At 44.6% G+C, this 19,632-nt stretch overlaps 1 protein-coding gene and 1 pseudogene across 1 annotated transcript; both read left to right on the plus strand.

Moving 5' to 3' along the window:
• Positions 1 to 3,182: 3,182 nt before the first annotated feature.
• On the plus strand, positions 3,183 to 6,827 carry LOC133895716 (uncharacterized). The gene is made up of 2 exons (XM_062336206.1): positions 3,183 to 3,409; positions 6,453 to 6,827. The coding sequence occupies exons 1-2, from the start codon at positions 3,262 to 3,264 to the stop codon at positions 6,548 to 6,550; spliced, it is 246 nt and encodes an 81-aa protein (XP_062192190.1). The 5' UTR covers positions 3,183 to 3,261; the 3' UTR covers positions 6,551 to 6,827.
• Positions 6,828 to 16,887: 10,060 nt separating this feature from the next.
• On the plus strand, positions 16,888 to 17,517 carry LOC133895058 (adenylate isopentenyltransferase 1, chloroplastic-like; annotated as a pseudogene).
• The last annotated feature ends 2,115 nt before the right edge of the window (positions 17,518 to 19,632 follow it).

Below are 19,632 nucleotides of genomic sequence, written 5' to 3' on the forward strand. Positions count from 1 at the left end.
CCGGTAACCCTGTAGTTATTTATCGTAGGCTCGACCACTATCAGGAAGTGGCCTGGTCATATGAAGTTATCAGGGCAGTCTTCTTGGTTGAAGGAGATTTCAGTGTTCGACCATTTCACGGCCTGGCGACCCTTGGGGATAACGGCTAGGACTTCTCGAGCCACCATCATGTACTGTCACTTGGATTCGTACTGCCGCTTGGATTCATAGGATGTCGAACCACCAAACATGTGGTCAATTCTCCTTTTGCCCAGCTAGAAAGACATTGTGTCCATATCATCCTCACTGCCATCTGAGTCAGAGTCTTTGCTTTAGGTTGTGACCTGGATCTCTTTCCCTTAGCCATTTTTTCGACTTCCGCTTCGACCAACTTTTTCCAGATGTGGCACCTGTAGATGTCGTGGTTATCGGTTTGGTGGAAGTCGCACCAAGCCTTTCCATCTCGTTCACTGGTGCCTGGTGTAAAGCTTCTGTCCTTATCTCCCTCGATGTTCTTCTTGTGCTTGCTCTGGACCTTATCATTGTTGAGCCTGTGTTGAGAACACTTGATGCCCTAAGTTTTTTCCTTAATGTAGAGGAGCTCATCCTTGGCCCTAGCAGACTTATCGATGATATGCATAAGCTCCTTAACCATTTTAGGCTCATTCTGGCGATGTCTTCAACACAATGTTGGCTCTTAACCCCTTGAGTAAACGCCTAGATGACATCGTAGTCGCTGATCTTAGGGATGGTATTACGGGTATTGCTGAAGGGGCGCATGAACTCATGCAAGGTTTGGTTCCCCATCTGTTCGCAGCAGTGGAGATCGTTTTTCATCTTGAGGCTAATATACGTACCCTGAAAGTTAGCTCAGAACACATCACAAAGTTGCTACCACGAAAACATTATCCTTGGCGATAGATTGGCCAACCATGTCCTGGCTACCCTTTAAGGGTTGTAGGGAGGTAATTTGCCATTACCTTCTCATCCCCACCAGCCGCCTAGATGTCCATAGCGTAGATCTAGAGAAACTTTATAAGATTTGTACTTCCATTGTATTTCTCGATTGTCTCGGGGTGGAACCTTACCGACCAGTTTACGTTTCATAGATATAGAGAGAAGGCTAGTCATTTGTTGAAGGCACCTTGCTTGGTTCCAACATCCCCGAGAGTCCTTCCCTTGACGATCGGAGATTGGTCCTGATTTGATTGATGTCGGGATGTTTCCCAATTAGGCCAATGAGGGGTAGAAGAAGCCTTCTCAGAAGCCCCTAGGCATCTTCGCTAGTTGTTTATGACCTGACACAAGTTATTGATCGGATGACCCTTGACTGGTGAGGTCCGGCGGTAGTTATTTGCCCAATTGTCATCCCAGGAAGCCTTATTCCTGGGATTATGCCTTTCCGAGTCCGACGCGTCTCACAATGGAGGATTGTCTGATCTGCCCCTATTAGTACTATTTCCAGCTAGGGCCAGATGGAAGTTCTAGGCCTCGAGCATGATCTCCTTTGTTAAGTCGATCGTCGAATTCACCCGATCCTTATCGACTGGGGTAGCCAGATTTGTGGTTGGATGGCACATGAGGGCCTCTTGTAGAAGGAGTATCCTCTTAACAGTCGCAGATTTAAAGTGGTCAACACCCTGTTGATAATCAGGAGATTGTATGACCGAGGCCCCGATATGGGCCGGAGGTGGTGTGCCCACGTGAGGCTAACCATTGCCTGTCGCCGAGGCTGAGGACCCTGACCATTTGCAGGGTCGTCATCATGATGACCTAGATTATCACCTCCGTCTCCGATAGCGAAGATTTTTCAGGGTTAATCTCCGCTAGAGGAGGTGTCTAGATCCATCATGGATGCTTTATTAGATTGCTCTGAGTTGGTACCTTGACAATCCATGCTGTCAGAAACTGCAGGGATTGATCCTGACTTGCTGTGAATTGGACATTCACATTTGTCTTAGCAGCCGAGTGGTTCGAACTCAATGTCGTAATCTTTAGCACATTGATCCATAAATTGACTTACCTCATCGCTTGAATCGTCACCGAAATCCAGCTGATTGATCACTTGTTTGTCGGGAAGAGAGGTAAAGTTGTCGTAGAACTCCTCATCTAAAAAACCAGTTTTTAGCGAAGCTTTGGGTGATGTCAACAGTATGTCATGTGTAGACTCTTCAACGTTTTTTGTCATGATCCCCACGAACTTGTTAAAGAATATAAGGATGCTTTGAGTAGATGAATCATAAGAGGAATATACAGAGTTTTTAGACAGGTTTGGGCCTATCTAAGGATAATACCTTACGTCATATTTTTATTGTCGTGTAGCTAGCCTAGATGGATCTAAATCTAGTTGGTGACTTCTTCCTTTGATTTTGTTGGCATGTAATGACCTCTTTCGACTCTCCCCTTCATTCATAGGGTCCCTTGGCTCCGTATATATATGGGGGTGTCATACGACTTTGGACTCTTTCTTCATATTCTTATAGATAGACCTTCCCGGTTACAAAATGCCTTGAATACCTGCGGGTAGTTTCTTTTCTTTCAAAGATCCTTTTTTCCAGAGATAAAGATATGCTCTAAAAATTAGAAGATATTTTGAAGTACTCGAATATGATAACTATCTATTATTTATGGTCAGTTTCAAACTCCTGAATAACTTTATCACAGATTCTGAAACAATGTTTAGGGATGCTAACCTCAGAACCCCTCAGAAACCTTCAACCATCACTCAAGCCGTCACCGAATCACCTATTGACTCAAGGGGTTCCAAAACTTCTCTGCCACCTCCGCAAGCACCAGCAAGGATGGGAGAGCCAAAGAAGACAATCCACATTATCATTTGTATGTAGCAAATCTTAATACATTTTTTTATATTAATGATCAAAGTTTTTAAAAATTAGCTGCACATATTCTTAAACATCATCTATTTAGAACATCGGGAGTAGTATGGCAAGCTGCTTATCTACTGTCAATATTATAGTTGTTCTAGAATGGGTAACTTGAAATGGAATGTATAATGGAATGGAAGTTAGGTCCGATAATATCATAAATCAATTCTTGTTATTTCTCATCTTCAAATAAAAACAATACCAATGGGGTAATTTCAACGCCTCGTGAACACTGTCTTGCTGCTGAGGCATGGTTTCAGGGACTAAAAAATGTATTTATCTGAAACATTAGTACCAAACTGGCGATTACTTCAAAATAGGAAAAGGAAACGAAACCCAGCAACGCGACGCGTAGCCCACCAGTACCACGCACGACCGAACTAGCACGGCGGCGGCGATGGGAGGAGAGGCCACGAGTGCCGGCGGTGGGGGGTTCCGCGCGCGGATGGACCACTACCTCTACAGCGGCGAGAAGAAGCACGTCCTCGCCGGCATCGCCATCTTCACCGCCGTGTTTGGCGTCCCCTGGTACTTCATGACTCGAGGTATCAATTCAAACCCCTCCCCCCACCCTAAAACCTTAACCACTATACAATTTCTCCTCATTATTACAGCATATGCTTCGAATTTGAGGCGTGCGTTTGGTTGGCTTGGGCTAGAATCTTATTCTGCACTTCTATGTGATGCGTGGCTGATAATTTTGGGCTAGAGCTACTTGTGTTGTTCTCGGCCAATCTCTGATTGTTGGAATGTATCTCCACTCTCCAGGGTAATAAGATCCAAGGGTAATGGTTTTGTTCCCTGAGGTGGTAGTGTCATCTGGCATTTGGGAGCATATCGAAAGGGGTTATATTGGGGGTTCAACATAGGGGTTCTTTTGCGCTTGTTCAGTTGCTTTTATTGGATTTATTTGGAACCTGCATATGAAGTTATGTTTAGATTGGTGAGAATGTTGATTTTATATTCAGAACAAGGTGAAGTTATGCCGTAGCAATGCATAAATCACATGCTTGCGTTCGTGCTGCTTTTCATGGTTGGTGAGCAAAGTTGTAAGCTTAGATGAGCAATATGCATATATCTCCGCTGGGAAGCGGCCGAGCTTGCAAAACTGCGTTTACTGAACAAAGTTGGATAGTAAATTTGTGCCTTTATGTAGGTTCACATGCATATCATATTTTGTGTTATAGTTTGCTTACAGTTGAAAAGATAGTGTATTTTCTTTAGGTTCAATTAGACAATTTAGCCGAATAAATATAGTCTATGGACTATGTACTGAGAAATATGGCCTAAGGCATCCTCTTTCATCATGATAAATATCCATGTAGTTTTCAGCTTTGTCGTTTTTATTATCAATCACGTTAGGTAGGGTATGAAAAATTTCAAATTAAACAGTACTAAAAATACATTCATGATATGTTTTAGTTAATTTGACTGCCATATGAATACATTACCCTTTATCGAAACCCACACTCTTCCATAGTATGTCCGCACATGTTCCACTTTGAAAACAGTGAGCACTTTGATACGGTTCCTGTTAACATACAGAAAGATACAGCTTTACCAATAAATGATACACATCTGAATATTTTTCATGATGTAACGTGAGCATGTATCGGGTCGTAAGTCATAAACTTGGACATTATCCATGATGCAAGGTCTGTATGTGATTATCAGCACTGCATGTTTGGCATTGATTACATTGGATGACCAGTATGTATGTAGGTATACTCAACACTGCATAAATCTTATAGCAGGGTTCATCTATGTAGCTTTATAGAAGTATCTAGCGTCCATCTCTTAGGGAACACTACATTGTGTCAAGGGCTTATTGACTTGTCCATATGGACAGCTCCCGCCCATGGTCATCTTTTACCACTGATTCCGATCAAGGCATGACGGGCATGTTCGCAGCATCCTTAACAGTTCAGGTTGGCGATGGCCACTTGGGCCCTTTTGGACAGATAGATGGCTCAATGGGAAGTCCATCGAATCCCTCTCTCCCAACTTGTTCTTGGTTATTTTGAAAAGAGCTCGCAACAAATGAACCATCCATGAGGCTCTGCTGAACCATCACTGGGTACGGGACCTGCAAGGTGAATTCACTATACAGGTCCTGTTGGAGTACCTGTCCTTCAGAAACCTCTTAGACAGGATCACCCTACAGCCCGACACAACTTACACCTTCATCTGGAAAATGGTCGCCAATATGGTGGTATTCGGCTGCCTCCGGCCTCCGCATACCGGGCCTTCTTCATTGGGCAATCATCCATTGCAGGGCCACGCCAACCGTGGAATGTGCGAGCCCCCAACAAATGTCGTTTCTTCACTTGGTGATTCACAGTCGTTGTTATACATCGGAACGTCTACAACGACATAGGTTGCCGAACCATGGACCTTGCGCCTTGTGTTCCCAGCAACCGGAACTCCTCAACCACCTCCTGTTGGGATGCGTTTTCAGAAGGGAGACATGCTTTTGGCTTCTCCGCTGTGCTCGGTTCAAGTGACTCACACCTACTCCTGATGCCCTCTTCGTGGACTGGTGGCTTGGGAGCACAAAGGAAATCTCCAAGCCACGACGACACAACTTCGACACTATGGTCTTCCTATGCATCTGGCGCATTTGGAATGAGAGGAACATTGTGTCTTCTGCAAGCCATCTGGTTTGGTACAGATGATCATTGAAGAAGCCCTCCTATGTGGCGTGCAAACTCAAGAACAGCAGAGTCGGATCCCTTGATATCATCTGTTGACGGCATTGTTGCCGAGGCTGGTGGCGTCGAGTTGAGTCGATGACGCCGCGTTGCAGGATGGGATGAGCAACGCAGCCTGGGAGGCGAGAGAGCACGGGATGACGATCGCTACGATGATGGATAGGACAGGGCACGTCGACGTCACCGCGGCTGATGGCGTTGGGATTCGAGGGAGAGCGAAGGCAGACGACAGCTTGTATTGCTCGAGATGGGCGACTAGGTAGACAAGGCAGATAGAGGATTAATCCCGTGATTAACGGTGCGGTTAATCCTGTGATTTATGGGTGGGGAGATTGAAAGTATTTTTGGAAGGAGAGCTTTGCACGGTGACCGTCCGATCAACTCGGGTGGACGGTGGAGATCCTTTGGATCTACCAAACTCATGCTTTTTATATTAGTATAGATATATATAAGAACTATCCCAACACAACAACTTTTCTCCATGGGACTTGATCTTCCTGACTTGAATGTGAATGTTGACATGTGGCTGCTGCGTGCGCTGTTCTGGCTGGCCTGCGTCCACATTTGAAACGATTCACTGCATTCTGAGTAGCATATGAAGTGATGACTGCACATTTTATGCCCGATGTCATCTTATTTTCCTTTGGCGATACAATCTACCTGTTCTAAAGTAAATATTCGAAATTAGTGCCTTGCCATCTCATTTATTTTTAATGGTGTTCTTGTATTATTGAGATATGGCAAATCCCAATAAAACAAACAACAAAAGCATTTTTCTAAATGGTATCATAAAGCTAGCTGTTGGATGTTGCTTTGGGTGGGTGGTTTACGTTCGAGTGTTGAAGGCACTTGTAAATGTGTGTTCTATTCGTTGTAGGGGCAAAACATCAATCTCACCAAGATTACATGGAAAAAGCCAACAAGGCGAGGTCAGAGAGGCTTTCTTCTGGACAGCCATCGGCACTGAAAGAATGAAGTTTTGACTTATTATACGAGGGTTTGGTCTGTTGTCAAATAAGCAGATTATCTTTCTTTCTTATTTCATTAGCTATAGAAACCAAGTATTGGTGTAATACGTTGCAAGAATTTTTGTCTACTGGAGCATGTGTCCACAATTTGTGCTCTTAAGACATGATCGATACATAAGTCTTGCAGTATCCACAACCTTCTATTCCTTGTGGTTGTATTTCAACTAAATGCCAAACTTGACAAGTGTGTGTTCTTCGGTTGAAATCTGAGTTGAAACTTGAAAGTCTTGATTGGCAGATCTAGGGGAAGCGTTCCTGAGTTTTTTTATTTTTATATTTTTTTAGTTAAAATTTAAATAAATAGATTCCCGGTGAAGATATTTTTGCAAAACTAGACGCCTACAGCCCTCTCAGGAGGCTGCAGCCCTCTGAGAGGGCGGTTACGGTTCCTAACCGCCCCCTCAGAGGGCGGCAAGAGGGGCTAACCGCCCTCTCAGAGGGCCGTTAGGGGCATTTTTTCCTCTAAAAATATTTTTTTTCCATTTTATCCTTAAAAATGTATTATTTTTGTAATTAAAGAAATAAAAAAGGAAGGGGTGTAAGGAAATTAAGAAATTAAATTTGGAGTAGGTTATGTAATAACGGGAGAAAAAAATCAGTAATTAGTAGTTACAGCATTTTACATGGGTATGGGGTGCGAACGAGGACAAACATAGTATTAAACACAGGGTGAAAACATTACAATACACTGTAACCGCGACGATACGATGAGGAAACAAATGTGGCATGTACGGTTCGCACTAAGACCTACTTATTAGTGCGCCGATCCATCATAACATGCCTTAGAGAGGGAAAGTATGTCGGGTTACATTAGGTACTCTCTACTGCGTGCATCTAGGATACTTTCCCTTTCGGAGGGCATCGGGACCTGTCGCCTTAGCACGGCGGGCTCTCTCCCGCTTCCTTTCCCTCTCAGCCTCTCGAGCCTGAGCCACGGTACGGTCGTGCGCCGCCTTCCTCATGCGCTCTTCTTCCTCCCGCTTGAGATAAAGTTCCTTGTCGAGCCACCTCATGTTCATGTCGACCCATAGCTTTTGTGAGTCATTTTGCTCATTGTCGAGCCACTGAATAAAATCACAGAGCGGTGGAGGGGACTGAACAAATGGAACAAGATGAGCGGTTAGTAAAAGAGGGTGCGTAATCGGAAGAAATGAGGCGGATATCTGTTACTGTACCGGTCGATAACCAGTTGTTGCATGGCGAGGCTTGTCATACTCGTAGTTGGCACACATGAAGAAGCGCAATCCATACGTGTATGAGATGTCCTGCGACTCGCGGAGCTTACAAAGGTCACCACAGAAACACATTGGTGGTTCGAGACCTTCAGGTATGGTAGTCCCCCAATGTTTTTTTGGTGGACTCGATGGAGTTGAGGAAGACATTGCACTTGAGAGATATGAGAAATGAGCGATGCTTCACCGTAAGGAGGTTCGGCTATTTATAGTTGAGGGAGGCAGGAGCATTGGATTCGCTCTTGACGAAAGGAGTGAGGGCATGGGCGTAGCTGGTGGGAGGAGCATCGGATTCCATCTTGAAGAATGGGAAAGTTTTGTCATTGCCCATGATCAGAGATTCCACGTTTATTGGTACCCGTGTTGTCATTTACTGATTTGAAAAAGCTGGGTAGTGTTGTCACATCTTGTTTAAAGCCTGCGGCAGGAGGCATGTGTTGTCAAGTCATGGTTAAAGTTTAGTGCTGTGGCCACTTCTTCATTTAACGTGTCTGAATATGAAATGCATTTACGAAATGCTAAGTCGATCATACAAAGTAACGTGTCTTAATACATAGGAGTACATCACGAAGCGAATATGCATATGTTAGTTACATAAAATGTAAAATACTACTCATGCCTCCCTCGTTGCTGTCGCCCGTGCGCCCCATCGTGGTCTCGATGCCGCTGGTTAACCCTCACGTGACCCCTGGAGTAGGTGAGGGGGTCGGGTGGGCTAACGTGTCTGGTAGGCCTAGTAGGGACCACCGGTGTCGAGGGCTCGTCGTGCGTGGGCTGTGTCCGAAGCGGTGCACTGGAAACCTGGGACCGCTGAAGGACGTCGTAGTCAGGTGTGCCCCCGAAGAAGTCACGGACAATGTCGTATGCGGTGTCGGGGCCAACCTCATCCTCCTGACTAGGGTAGGAGGACTGTGAAGGCTCGGCAGGCGCCCATGTATACTGGCTGGAGGAGCCTATGAACAAATAATCACGTTAGATACGAACAATATGGTATTAAAAGTAGTAGTAAAAAATGTATAATTGTACCTGCGTGGTATGACGGCGCAGCAGAAGAAGGCCACGCTGACGTGCCGTAGTACGTTGCGGGCGGGGTAGGGCGTGGGGCCGCCGAAGACGGACCGGCCTCGTCACCGAAGTAACCTGAAAGTATTAGAAACTAGGAAGAAGGGTTCCTGGAGTACTTGACTGTGGACGCACAGGGCTCGATCTACGAGGCTGCGTCAAGACTTGTGCAGACGGACCTAATGAATGTTTAATAACAATAAGTAAAGGATATTGTTCAACATTATTCAAAAGTATAATTCGTACCATGTTGCTCCGACCCTCCATGACGTGGTAGAAGGGGTCGTGTGGGTGCCGACACTGAAGAACGTCGGTGCACGTCTGACGGCCGAGACGACTCGGTGTGTACACTACTCGTCCTGGGAGGCGGCCTTGCTACATCTGTGGTAGATTGGCAGGAGGTGAGCTTCAAGGCGCGCGTTATCTTGTCGAAAACCCGTCTAATGAAGCTCGCAACATCCGACGCACTTAGGTGATGCCCTTGCCGGACGCGGTCTATGGCAGCAGCTGCATCCCTATTTACGTCATAAATGATATCTGTCTGCGGATACGAACAAAAGTGAACAATTAAAGTATACGATTATGTTCATTCAATATGGAGTACGGACTTCAAAACGTTACTTACTGCTAAAGCGGCGTCCTCGTCCCAATGCACCGGGTATGTCTCCGTTGTCGATGCGATGTGGGGCCGGACATCCTCAGGGGTGTAGGTGACACGGGTCCGCGTATGTGGTACATACCACCGTAGGTACTCCCTGAAGTTCCCCTCGCTGTTGGGACGCGCCTCATCAACGAAGTCCTGTAGCGCTTGGGCCCATGTTGCCACGTAAGGGGCCAAGCGCTCCGCCCAGAGGTTGCTAGCTGGCTGGCCTTTCCGCATGTACTTGCATTCAAACCACGATAAATGTAAGTCAAACTGAAACGAAGGTTGCTCAAACTATAATTTTGCAAATATACCTGTGGACTTGCACGGGGACGGTACAGGTGGGGACGAGCGGGAATGCCTGGTGATGGCCAAACTGCCGCATGATGCGGTGCGGTGAGTATTCTTCGACGTAGATGTCGAAGACAAGGGGCGTCTTGGTGAGCCAGTACTCCTCGTCGCGGGTGCACAAGGGTGACAAACCCAACCCTGCACGTGTTTGCATGAACCGAACGCTGTATGGCTCCCATACCACATCGTTAGGACGTAGCCTGTCAAACTGGGTACGAAAATGCTCGTACGCGCTGCGAGACTGCTCGTGGGCCCAGTGTGGCTGAGTGACAAACATCAATACAAATATTCAGAGACTAACACAATACGAAGGAAACTGTTCATGTAAAATACGTACCCGTCGACGACACCACAGCGAGGCCATTGTAGGCGCGTCCTCGTCCGTCTTGCCGTACCATTCCTCTGGGTACGGGGAGCGGTCCACCACCGGCCTGCCTATGGCGAAATGCTCGTACGACCATAGCTGAAGAAGAAGTGGACACCCAGCGAAAGTGGCTAGTGCCTCCTTCTTCGTGCATGCGTCGTAGAGCGCCTGATACGTTGCAGCAAGAACAGCGGATGCCTAGCTGAACTATGGTACGTCCTCCGCATCAGCGTCCACTAGCGACCGGGCGTACGGCACAAGCGTCCTCGTAACCAGGTGGCCTTGGCCACTAGTGAACATCACCCACCCAAACAACCAAAGCAGGAAGGCCTCCAAATGTCTCGAGACCGCGTATGCGTTGGCGTGTGGGTGTATGTACGCTGGCTGCACATATGACTGGTGTCAGAAAGGATCATTACGACATACTTTGTTAGTATTCGATAGGTTGTATGTTACCATACCTGGAACTGTAGGATCCACTTCTTCGTTGGCCCTCGTGCATCGGATAAGAACTCAGGCACGTAGGGGGGTGCGTCCGCCTTTCGCTCCACCGGCCCAAATCGCTGATGCATGTCGTTCATCCAGTCAGCCTGCATATTGATGACCCCAACCGCAGCTCCCGCGCAAGGAAGGCCTAAGAGGTAGGAGACGTCCTGCAGGGTCGGGGTCATCTCTCCGCACGGGAGGTGGAACGTATGTGTCTTCGGCCTCCAACAGTCGACTAGTGCTGCTATCAGCGACCGATCGAAGTAGAAACGACGGGCCGCAACCTCGGGGTTCTCCGTCGATCGGGCCTCGACCAACCGGCAAAGCGGTAGGAGTCTGGCCGCTGCCAACCTATAAGTATTGCAGTATATCAATAATATGTAACAACAGCAGTGATATGACAATTTCGTATCAAATTTTCTAAGTACATGTGGCTCCATCGCTCGTCTATCGTCAGCAGCTCTCCAGGGCCTCGTGGGCGAAACACTCCTAGCTCCTTCTGGTGCTCGGCGGATAAGAAGCTGCGATGCTTCTTGTCCACGGCAGGGTCCAAAAGCTCGGGGGTCGAAGGGTGAGCCATCTCTGCATTTGAAAGACATGTACATTAATACATTGATAAATAAATACAACAACAATATACTTTGAATGTAAATTAACTATATACGAAATTAACAAATATTAAAATGGTACAAAACTAGCTCAACACACATGAAGCTCACCTAGACAACAGGTGTATCACCGCCTGCATTTTTGGGACAATATTTATAAATGTGACCTACTTCATTGCACTGACTGCATCACTTAATCATAGGGCCAGCCTCGGATTCATCCATATCGTTGCGAATCCGACGAGTTTGTCTTCGGCCTGGTGCGTTCTTCATCTTTCCCAAATCAGGCACATATATTCTTGCAGGCCCTGGGTTACTTGTAAAAGTGTCAACAATGCCGTAACCATACAACTCCTGGTTCCAAGTGTTCAGTATTTGATCTTTCATGAAATATTGTGACACATATTGCCTTGGAAGCATATGGTGCACCGTGCACGCAGTTATGACGTGTGTACAAGGTTTGTGGAGTAATTGTGGCTTCTGACAACTACATATGCATGTCCCACTCCTTAGCACACACTCTTGAACATGCCGCTCACGTCTACCCCCCTCCGACCCTTATCCCGGCACATGACACTGAACCTGTGCTCTGCAGTGCCCTCTTGATTTGCGCGATGCATGTGGGCCTTCCTATTTGCCTTCTCCATATACTCACATAGCATCTGCCCGTAAAGCATACGATTGTCCTCCATTACAACCTTAGCAGCTGCATACCGATCAATGAAGTACTTGCAGGTCCCATACAAAATGTCTTCTACAATTCCAACTAGTGGTAGGGACCTCATTTCTCGCATGACCCAGTTATAAACCTCTGCAAGGTTTGTAATCATTACTCCATACCTGGCACCACCACTGTCGTACAGTAGAGCCCATTTTTCATTCGGCTCATTGCATATCCACTGTGAAAAGCTCCTAATAGATGAGCCCGATCTCCTTATAATCTGCGGAGTATCGGTTGGGAGAGGACTGAGAGCTATTGGTTCCTCACCGTTAGGTGCAGCCTCCGCAGTTTGTTTAAGAGTCAGTTCATCAAGTCTTGCCCATAATGCATTGAACTTACGTTGCTGGTTCTGACTGCACAACTTCTTGATGAGCTTCATTAACTCTTTGTTTTTAAACTGTCTGTAGAAGTTCGCACCCATATGGCGCATGCACCACCTGCTTTTGAGATCTGGCCACTGTACTGGTACACCCCGTCGCACGCTACCATGTTGCATATCCAGCAAAGCCTGCAACAATCCTGCATGCCTATCATGAATGAGACACACATCTGGTCAGTCAAGAACAATTGCATGCTTAACCCGCTCTAGGAACCAATACCAGCTGTCCCCGTTCTCACTCTCCACGAACGCAAACCCTAGTGGCAGGACTTGGTTGTTACCGTCGACCCCTATTGCAGACAAAATCTGCCCTTTGTACTTCCCAGTCAGGAATGTTCCATCTAGGCATATGATGGGTCGGCAATATCTAAATGTTTTGATAGTTGCAACGAATGCAAAGAAAGCACGCTGCAACACTCTTTTTCCGCTGTACTCCACATCAATAGAGGGGTAGTGCTTGATATCATAGTAGCTGCCTGGATTTCTTGCACAAATTGTGACTAATTGACGAGGTAGATTGTGATACGAATCTTCATATGTACCGAACCTCATCTCAATAGCCTTTTGTTTCGCCCTCCATGCCTTCGCATAGTTTATTGTGTACTGGAACCTTTACTCAATAGCACAGATTATTGATCGTGGCTCATACCTTAGGTTGTCCACAATCTCTCCATACATAACATTTGCAATGAAAGCAGAAAATAGGTTCCGGTGGGCGAACTCTATTTTCTCAATGTGACAATTATGTTCCTTAACTATTGAGCATTGCTAGTAGTCTGCCCATTTCCCTCTGAATGCGTGCACCCACCAAGGGCACTGAGGCACCAAGCACTTCACATCATACTCTCTTTTACTTGATTTAACAACCTTGAATTGCCTACGAAGAGACAATGACCAGAATTTCACTGCATCAATAACTGCCTCTTTTATAGGGTACATAGCACCCTGTGACACCTCATTCTCATGGTACTGCCACGGTGTCTGGTCAGCCTCGCTAACCACCAACTTCAAAAATTCTTGATCCCACCACTCTGCAGGAACTGGAGCATTACCCTCCTCATCAGAAGAATCCCCATCGGCAAGGCCTTCCTCCAACTCTTCATCCTCCAAATCCATATCTTCAATGATGCTAGGGATGTGCTCCCCTTCATCAGCTACACCCATTAGCTGCAGCTCTAGAACATCACCAACCTCCCCCCTGGACCCTACATTAGCCGCCTCTGACTCATCTTCCACTGCCTCACTTGGTCCTGCTACTGTTTCTGCAGAGTTCACCTCATTTTGAACTTTCAGGTACGCCTCAGCTAACAAAACAAGCGGCAGGCCACATTCACAGCATATATCTACATACTGCCTCCAAGTTGATGTGGCTTCGATGTGAACAAGCTCACCAAAGTATCCATGACTAGCACGGCTCAGGACAGCTTTCAACTTCAGCTCATATTGCTACGGATCCAGTTGGAAAAACCGCATGGGCCATTTGCACACACTCACAATAGTTCTCTCATTAGCTTTACTAAGCCCCTTCATGACATGACGAAATCCAGACAGATCTACACCGTTGGGACCATACCTAATTTCACCCTCACCATAATATATTTGAAAAATTAATTTATCTGTCATCCCTGGAAACAGCAGCAAACATAACCCATGTTAAGACAACAAACTATATTTCTGATTATCGGATAAAATAGTTTTTAAATGCTATCCTAGGTTCGCAAATTATCATCTACTGTTGCCTCCTACGTCCGCAGGTACAAATAATATACTAAAAATTATATACTACAAATAACGTACTGAAAATAATATACTAAAAATAATATACTACAGATAACATACTGAAAATAATATGCTAAAAATAATATTCTATATTGAACTGCTATCTTACCATTTTCTAACTAAATTTGACAATTTTCTAAACCCTAGGTCATAAATGTCTAAAATCTATGTCATATACTACTACTGCACTAATTAACAACAATAAAAAGGAAAAAAAGATTTACCCAAAAATTTTCTTCAAATCCGCGGCCCAAATACAGCAGGGCTTCGCCGACCTCTCTTCCTCCCCTCCCCTCTCATCTCTTCTCCTCTCTCTTCTCAACTTTTCCTTTTTTCCGATTTTTATGGTTTTTTGGCCATTTTTTGGCCTTTTTATAGCCTGCAGGGCGCGGGCGGTGCGGCGCGACGGGCGGGGAGGAGCCCTAACCGCCCCCTGAGAGGGCGGTAAGGAGCTCTACCCGCCCCCTCAAAGGGCGGTAAGCCTCTGGGTCGGGCGGGAAGGCCCCACCCACCCTCTGAGGGAGCGGTTAGGCCTACCGCCCTCTCAGGGGGCAGTTAAGACCCGTAACCGCCCTCTCAGAGGGCTACAGGCGCCTAGTTTTATAAATATTTTCGCCGGGAATCTATTTATTTAAATTTTAACTAAAAAAAATATAAAAATAAAAAAAACTCTCATCCTCACTCCTCACAAACGCATATGAAATAGCAGAGCTCAGCAAATACCTGGCCCAAGAAAAGCCCATACCCAAAGTCTGTTAGTCCCAAAAAAAGGTCTGGTCCCTCCTATCTCAAAAATCTTCTCCCTTGCGGCAACTGTATGGCCACCGGGCGCTGGTTGCCGGCGTGGTGCGGTCTACAGGGTTAGCTACAGACCTGCAGTGGACAACGGTGGGCACGCACCGGGTAAATCCGGGGTTTGGAGGTAGGAATCTACTAACTTTTGTGTCCCGAATTTGTTGAACAAGAACTTTCATTCTTATGTTGCGTTGTTCCTATGTATGGATCTTTACCTTGATAGGCAATGTAGCATTATAACATTAGTTTTTTCCCCTTCCGAGAACAGTAAAACAAGTGAAGTGTACAGTGAAGACAAATTGGGCAGGCCACCATATGCGATACAAATAGATAACAGAGCAATCTGATTACAAATCTGGCAGTTTGACCTGGTTTCTTCAAAAGCATGGATTACAAAATGGGAATTTCTGTTGAAGATAAATGTGACGGAGATCTGTATGGGAAAACTGGGGGTAGGAGAGAATGATATTTTGTGAAGGAACCGTTAGACTCAGTGGCATATTCTGATTTCGTGCAGCTGAGTGGCACTATTACTGACTGCAACATTGCGAAGTGACATACACCAATTTTTGCCAGCAAAAATTGACAAATGGTGCAGGAAATACTAGTATGCAGTTTCAACCTTGCCAAGTCTTTGTTACAAATTACAATTACTAGCCATTGATGCCCGCGCTTCGCTGCGGGTACTCAACTGGTATAGCAGTAAAATATTATATCCTAATTTTGTTTGTATCCTTTGTTTGAAATAGTATTTCCCATATGGACATGCAAAGCTTTAATAAAAAAAAAGGTAGCAAAGAAAGTTAGAGATGAGTGCTAAAAAGTGATATAGAATAACTTAGTGGGGATACGCCTGCACCCAATTTATCCTACAGATGTGGACATGTGGACCAAAGAATGTTCTTTTGCCCCGTGTAACAAAAATGAATTACAAGATTATGGTAGTAGGAGGAGCTCAAGTGTTATGGTTTGGACAAACATTGTCTCGGGATAGACCGATCATAGTTATAGTTACAATCTCTCAAATTACTCATCAAGCATATCTTATCAGGTTATAAAAGATAGGTAAACCTTTCTTTTTATTGTGAAGTGATTTATCAATGAAAAGATCCTATTTTTTTTTATATGGAGTGCCATCAACAATAAAAACTACCGAATAATAGACATGGTCAAAATTGGACAATCATACTTGCTTGTGGCTTTTCAAAATTAGTACATCACTTCTTGTTTTTGTCAATATAAAGGGACACTGGATGCAGCAGGTTCGTCAACGTGCGCTGGCTCGGGCAGCAGCTTCATCAGTGTGCACTGGCATATATATGTTTGCGTGATTAGCTTGCTTTCCAATATTTTAATATTATAACCTCATCCTGTGCGATCAACTGGCGCTAAGCATGTTGGGAAAACAATGAACATTTAAGAGTACTTTATCTAATAAAATTAAGTGAATTTGCAAAGTACATGACAATAAATAGTTGGTGTCACAAAAAGGCATAAAACAATAGTCTAGCAGGACATTGTCGCAGTTGCTGCTGTAAAGGTGCATTCTGAGTTAAATATCAGCTAACTCACACACATACCTATATATTATATTTATTTATTTAGTTCTAACCTCATGTTAGTCGTTGCACCTACAGAAAACATAAAGAAATCAGCCAACACATCTGCGGATATCAGGTCAATAAGTGTACCCACTCACTATGTATGCCTGCCATGCAAATGTGTGGCAGAACATCGGTGGATCTGATAACATGGGCTGGTATAACATGGGCCGATAGACCTAGGGTTCACAGTGATCGAAGCACTTTCCCCTTCCTCTTCCTAGTTCACCCTACACTCTCTTTCCCCTGACTACATCCCCCAGATGTTGACGATTAAACCAGTGGTGATCATGGGTGCTACGGGCACGGGTAAGACGAAGCTATCAATTGATGTATCCAAGGTGATTAGTGGCGAAGTGGTGAATGTTGACAAGATGCAAATCTATGTTGGGCTTGACACCGCAACCAACAAGGTTCACCTGAATGATCAATATGGTATTCCTCATCACCTTTTTGCGGCTATTTTAGCAATTGCTAACGATTTTTCTGTATCTTTCTTCCGATCTATTGCAACAATTACTACAAAGTCTATTGTAAGCCATGGTCGTGTACCAGTTCTGGTAGGTGGATCAAACTCACTGATCCATGGATTCCTTGCTGACCATTTTGATCCCTCCCTTGTTGATCCTTTTGCAATCACGAGGTATCGGCCAACTTTAAGGTTCCAAAGCTACCTCTTGTGGCCCATTATTGATTGAATGGTTGATGCTGGTTTGGTAGAGGAACTCAAAGAATTTTTTGATTCTATGTCCATTCGCAAGCTTGCCGAGCACATTGGGCTAGCTAGGGCAATCGGTGTGTCGGAACTAAGTGAATATTTTTCCAGACGCAAGAGATTTTCTATTTCCATAGATGAGATGAAAGCCAATACGTATGCTCTTGCAAAAGCATAGACTACAAAGATTCAACATATTGCTGATGTTAGGGGTTGGCCTGTTTGCTCCCTTGATGCCACAGAAACTATATGTGCGCATCACACTGGATCAAACTATACTGCGAAGGCGATAGCATGGGAATGCGATGTGAGTGGTCTTTTGGAGCGGCTTGAAATCTTGCACACATGCACACACTAAGAATGATATCGGACCTAGATGCACAAAGATAAAACAAAGAACCTATCATGGAGCGATATACCTTTTGATCCACGCTTTTACCTTCTCCATTGAGATCAAGATGTCCATTAGTTTACATAGGTGTCTTGATAGGTTTGGCATTCTCTATGTCAAACTTCTTGAGCATGTCTTTGATATACTTTGTTTGGCAAATGAAGGTTCCTTCCTTGAGTTGTTTGATTTAAAATCCGAGAAAGAACTTCAATTCCCGCATCATAGACATCTCAAATCTTCTTGTCATGATCCTACTAAAATCTTCACAAAATTGTTGATTAGTAGAACCAAATATAATGTCATCGACATATATTTGGCAAACAAATAAATCATTATCAACATTCTTGGTAAAGAGAGTAGAGTCAGCTTTGCCTATTTCAAAGCTCTTTTTGACAAGAAAATTTCTAAGGCATTCATACCATGCTCTAGGAGCTTGCTTTAGCCCATAGAGCGCCTTATGGAGTTTGTAAACATGCGCGGGATGCTTGGGATCTTCAAAGCCGAGCGGTTGCTCCACATACACCAATTCGAAGATTGGTCCATTAAGAAATACACTCTTCACGTCCATTTGATATAGCTTAAAATCATGGTGAGTAGCATAGGCTAATAATATACATATTGACTCAAGCCTAGCTACGGGAGCATAAGTCTCACCAAAATCCAAACCTTCGATTTGAGTGAACCCTTGAGCAACCAATCGCGCTTTGTTACTTGTTACTATCCCATTTTCATCTTGTTTGTTGCGGAAGACCCATTTTGTGCCAATCATATTTTGCTTTGCCCTTTCCACCAAGGACCAAACTTCATTTCTTTTGAAGTTATTCATTTCTTCTTACATGGCCATCACCCAATCCGGATCATCAAGAGCTTCTTCTACCTTCAAAGGCTCCAAAGAGGAAACAAAAGAGTAAAATTCACAAAAATTTGCAATTCTTGAACGAGTAGTTACCCCCTTTTGTATATCACCAAGTATGTTGTCCACAAGGTGATCTCTTTGGATGCTTTGATGAACGCGTGGATGTGGTACTTGAGATTGATGTTGAATATCTCCCACTTCATCATCCAAAAAGTTATTTCGGTCTTCATAGTCTTGATTTTGGTCTTGTGGTCGTTTGTCGCCTTGATCTTGAGTTGATGTTGATAGTTTCACTTGCATTGATGAAGATGGTTGATCTTGATCATTTTGAGTCTCTTGTAGCTTTTGTTGCTCTAAAGGCTTGATTTCACCAATTGTCATCTTCTTGATTGCTTCGCTTGGTATTTCTTCATCACCTAGCACATTAGGATCAACTTGCTCCACTTGGGAGCCATTAGATTCATCAAATGTCACGTCTCTCGCAATTTCAATGCAACTGGTGGTTTCGTTGAAAATACGGTAGGCGTAGGCATTTGATCCATAACCAAGCATAAAACCTTTATCTACTTTTGGAGCAAATTTAGAACTTCTTGCCTTCTTATTTAAAATAAAGCATTTTCTACCAAAAACTTTAAAGTAGGAAACGTTTGGTTTGTTACCGGTTAGAAGCTCATATGCGGTCTTGTTCAATATCTTGTGTAGATACAACCGGTTGATGGCATGGTATGCGGTGTTGATTGCTTCCGCCCAAAATTGATTCGATACCTTGTATTATTGTTCTTGCGGACTCAATTAGAGTCCTATTTTTCCTCTTGACCACTCTATTTTGTTGAGGGGAGTAAGGAGCCGAGAATTCATGCTTGATTCCCTCTTCATCAAGAAACTCTTCAATTTGTATATTCTTGAACTCACTTTCGTTGTCACTTCTCACTCTCTTGATCTTCACTTCGAACTCATTTTGGGCTCTTCTTACAAACTTCTTGAAAATAGCTTGTGTTTCACTTTTGTCATGCAAGAAGAATACCCAAGTGAAACGTGAAAAGTCA

Source organism: Phragmites australis, chromosome 16 (genome assembly GCF_958298935.1).
Source record: "Phragmites australis chromosome 16, lpPhrAust1.1, whole genome shotgun sequence".
Lineage (NCBI taxonomy): Eukaryota > Viridiplantae > Streptophyta > Magnoliopsida > Poales > Poaceae > Phragmites > Phragmites australis.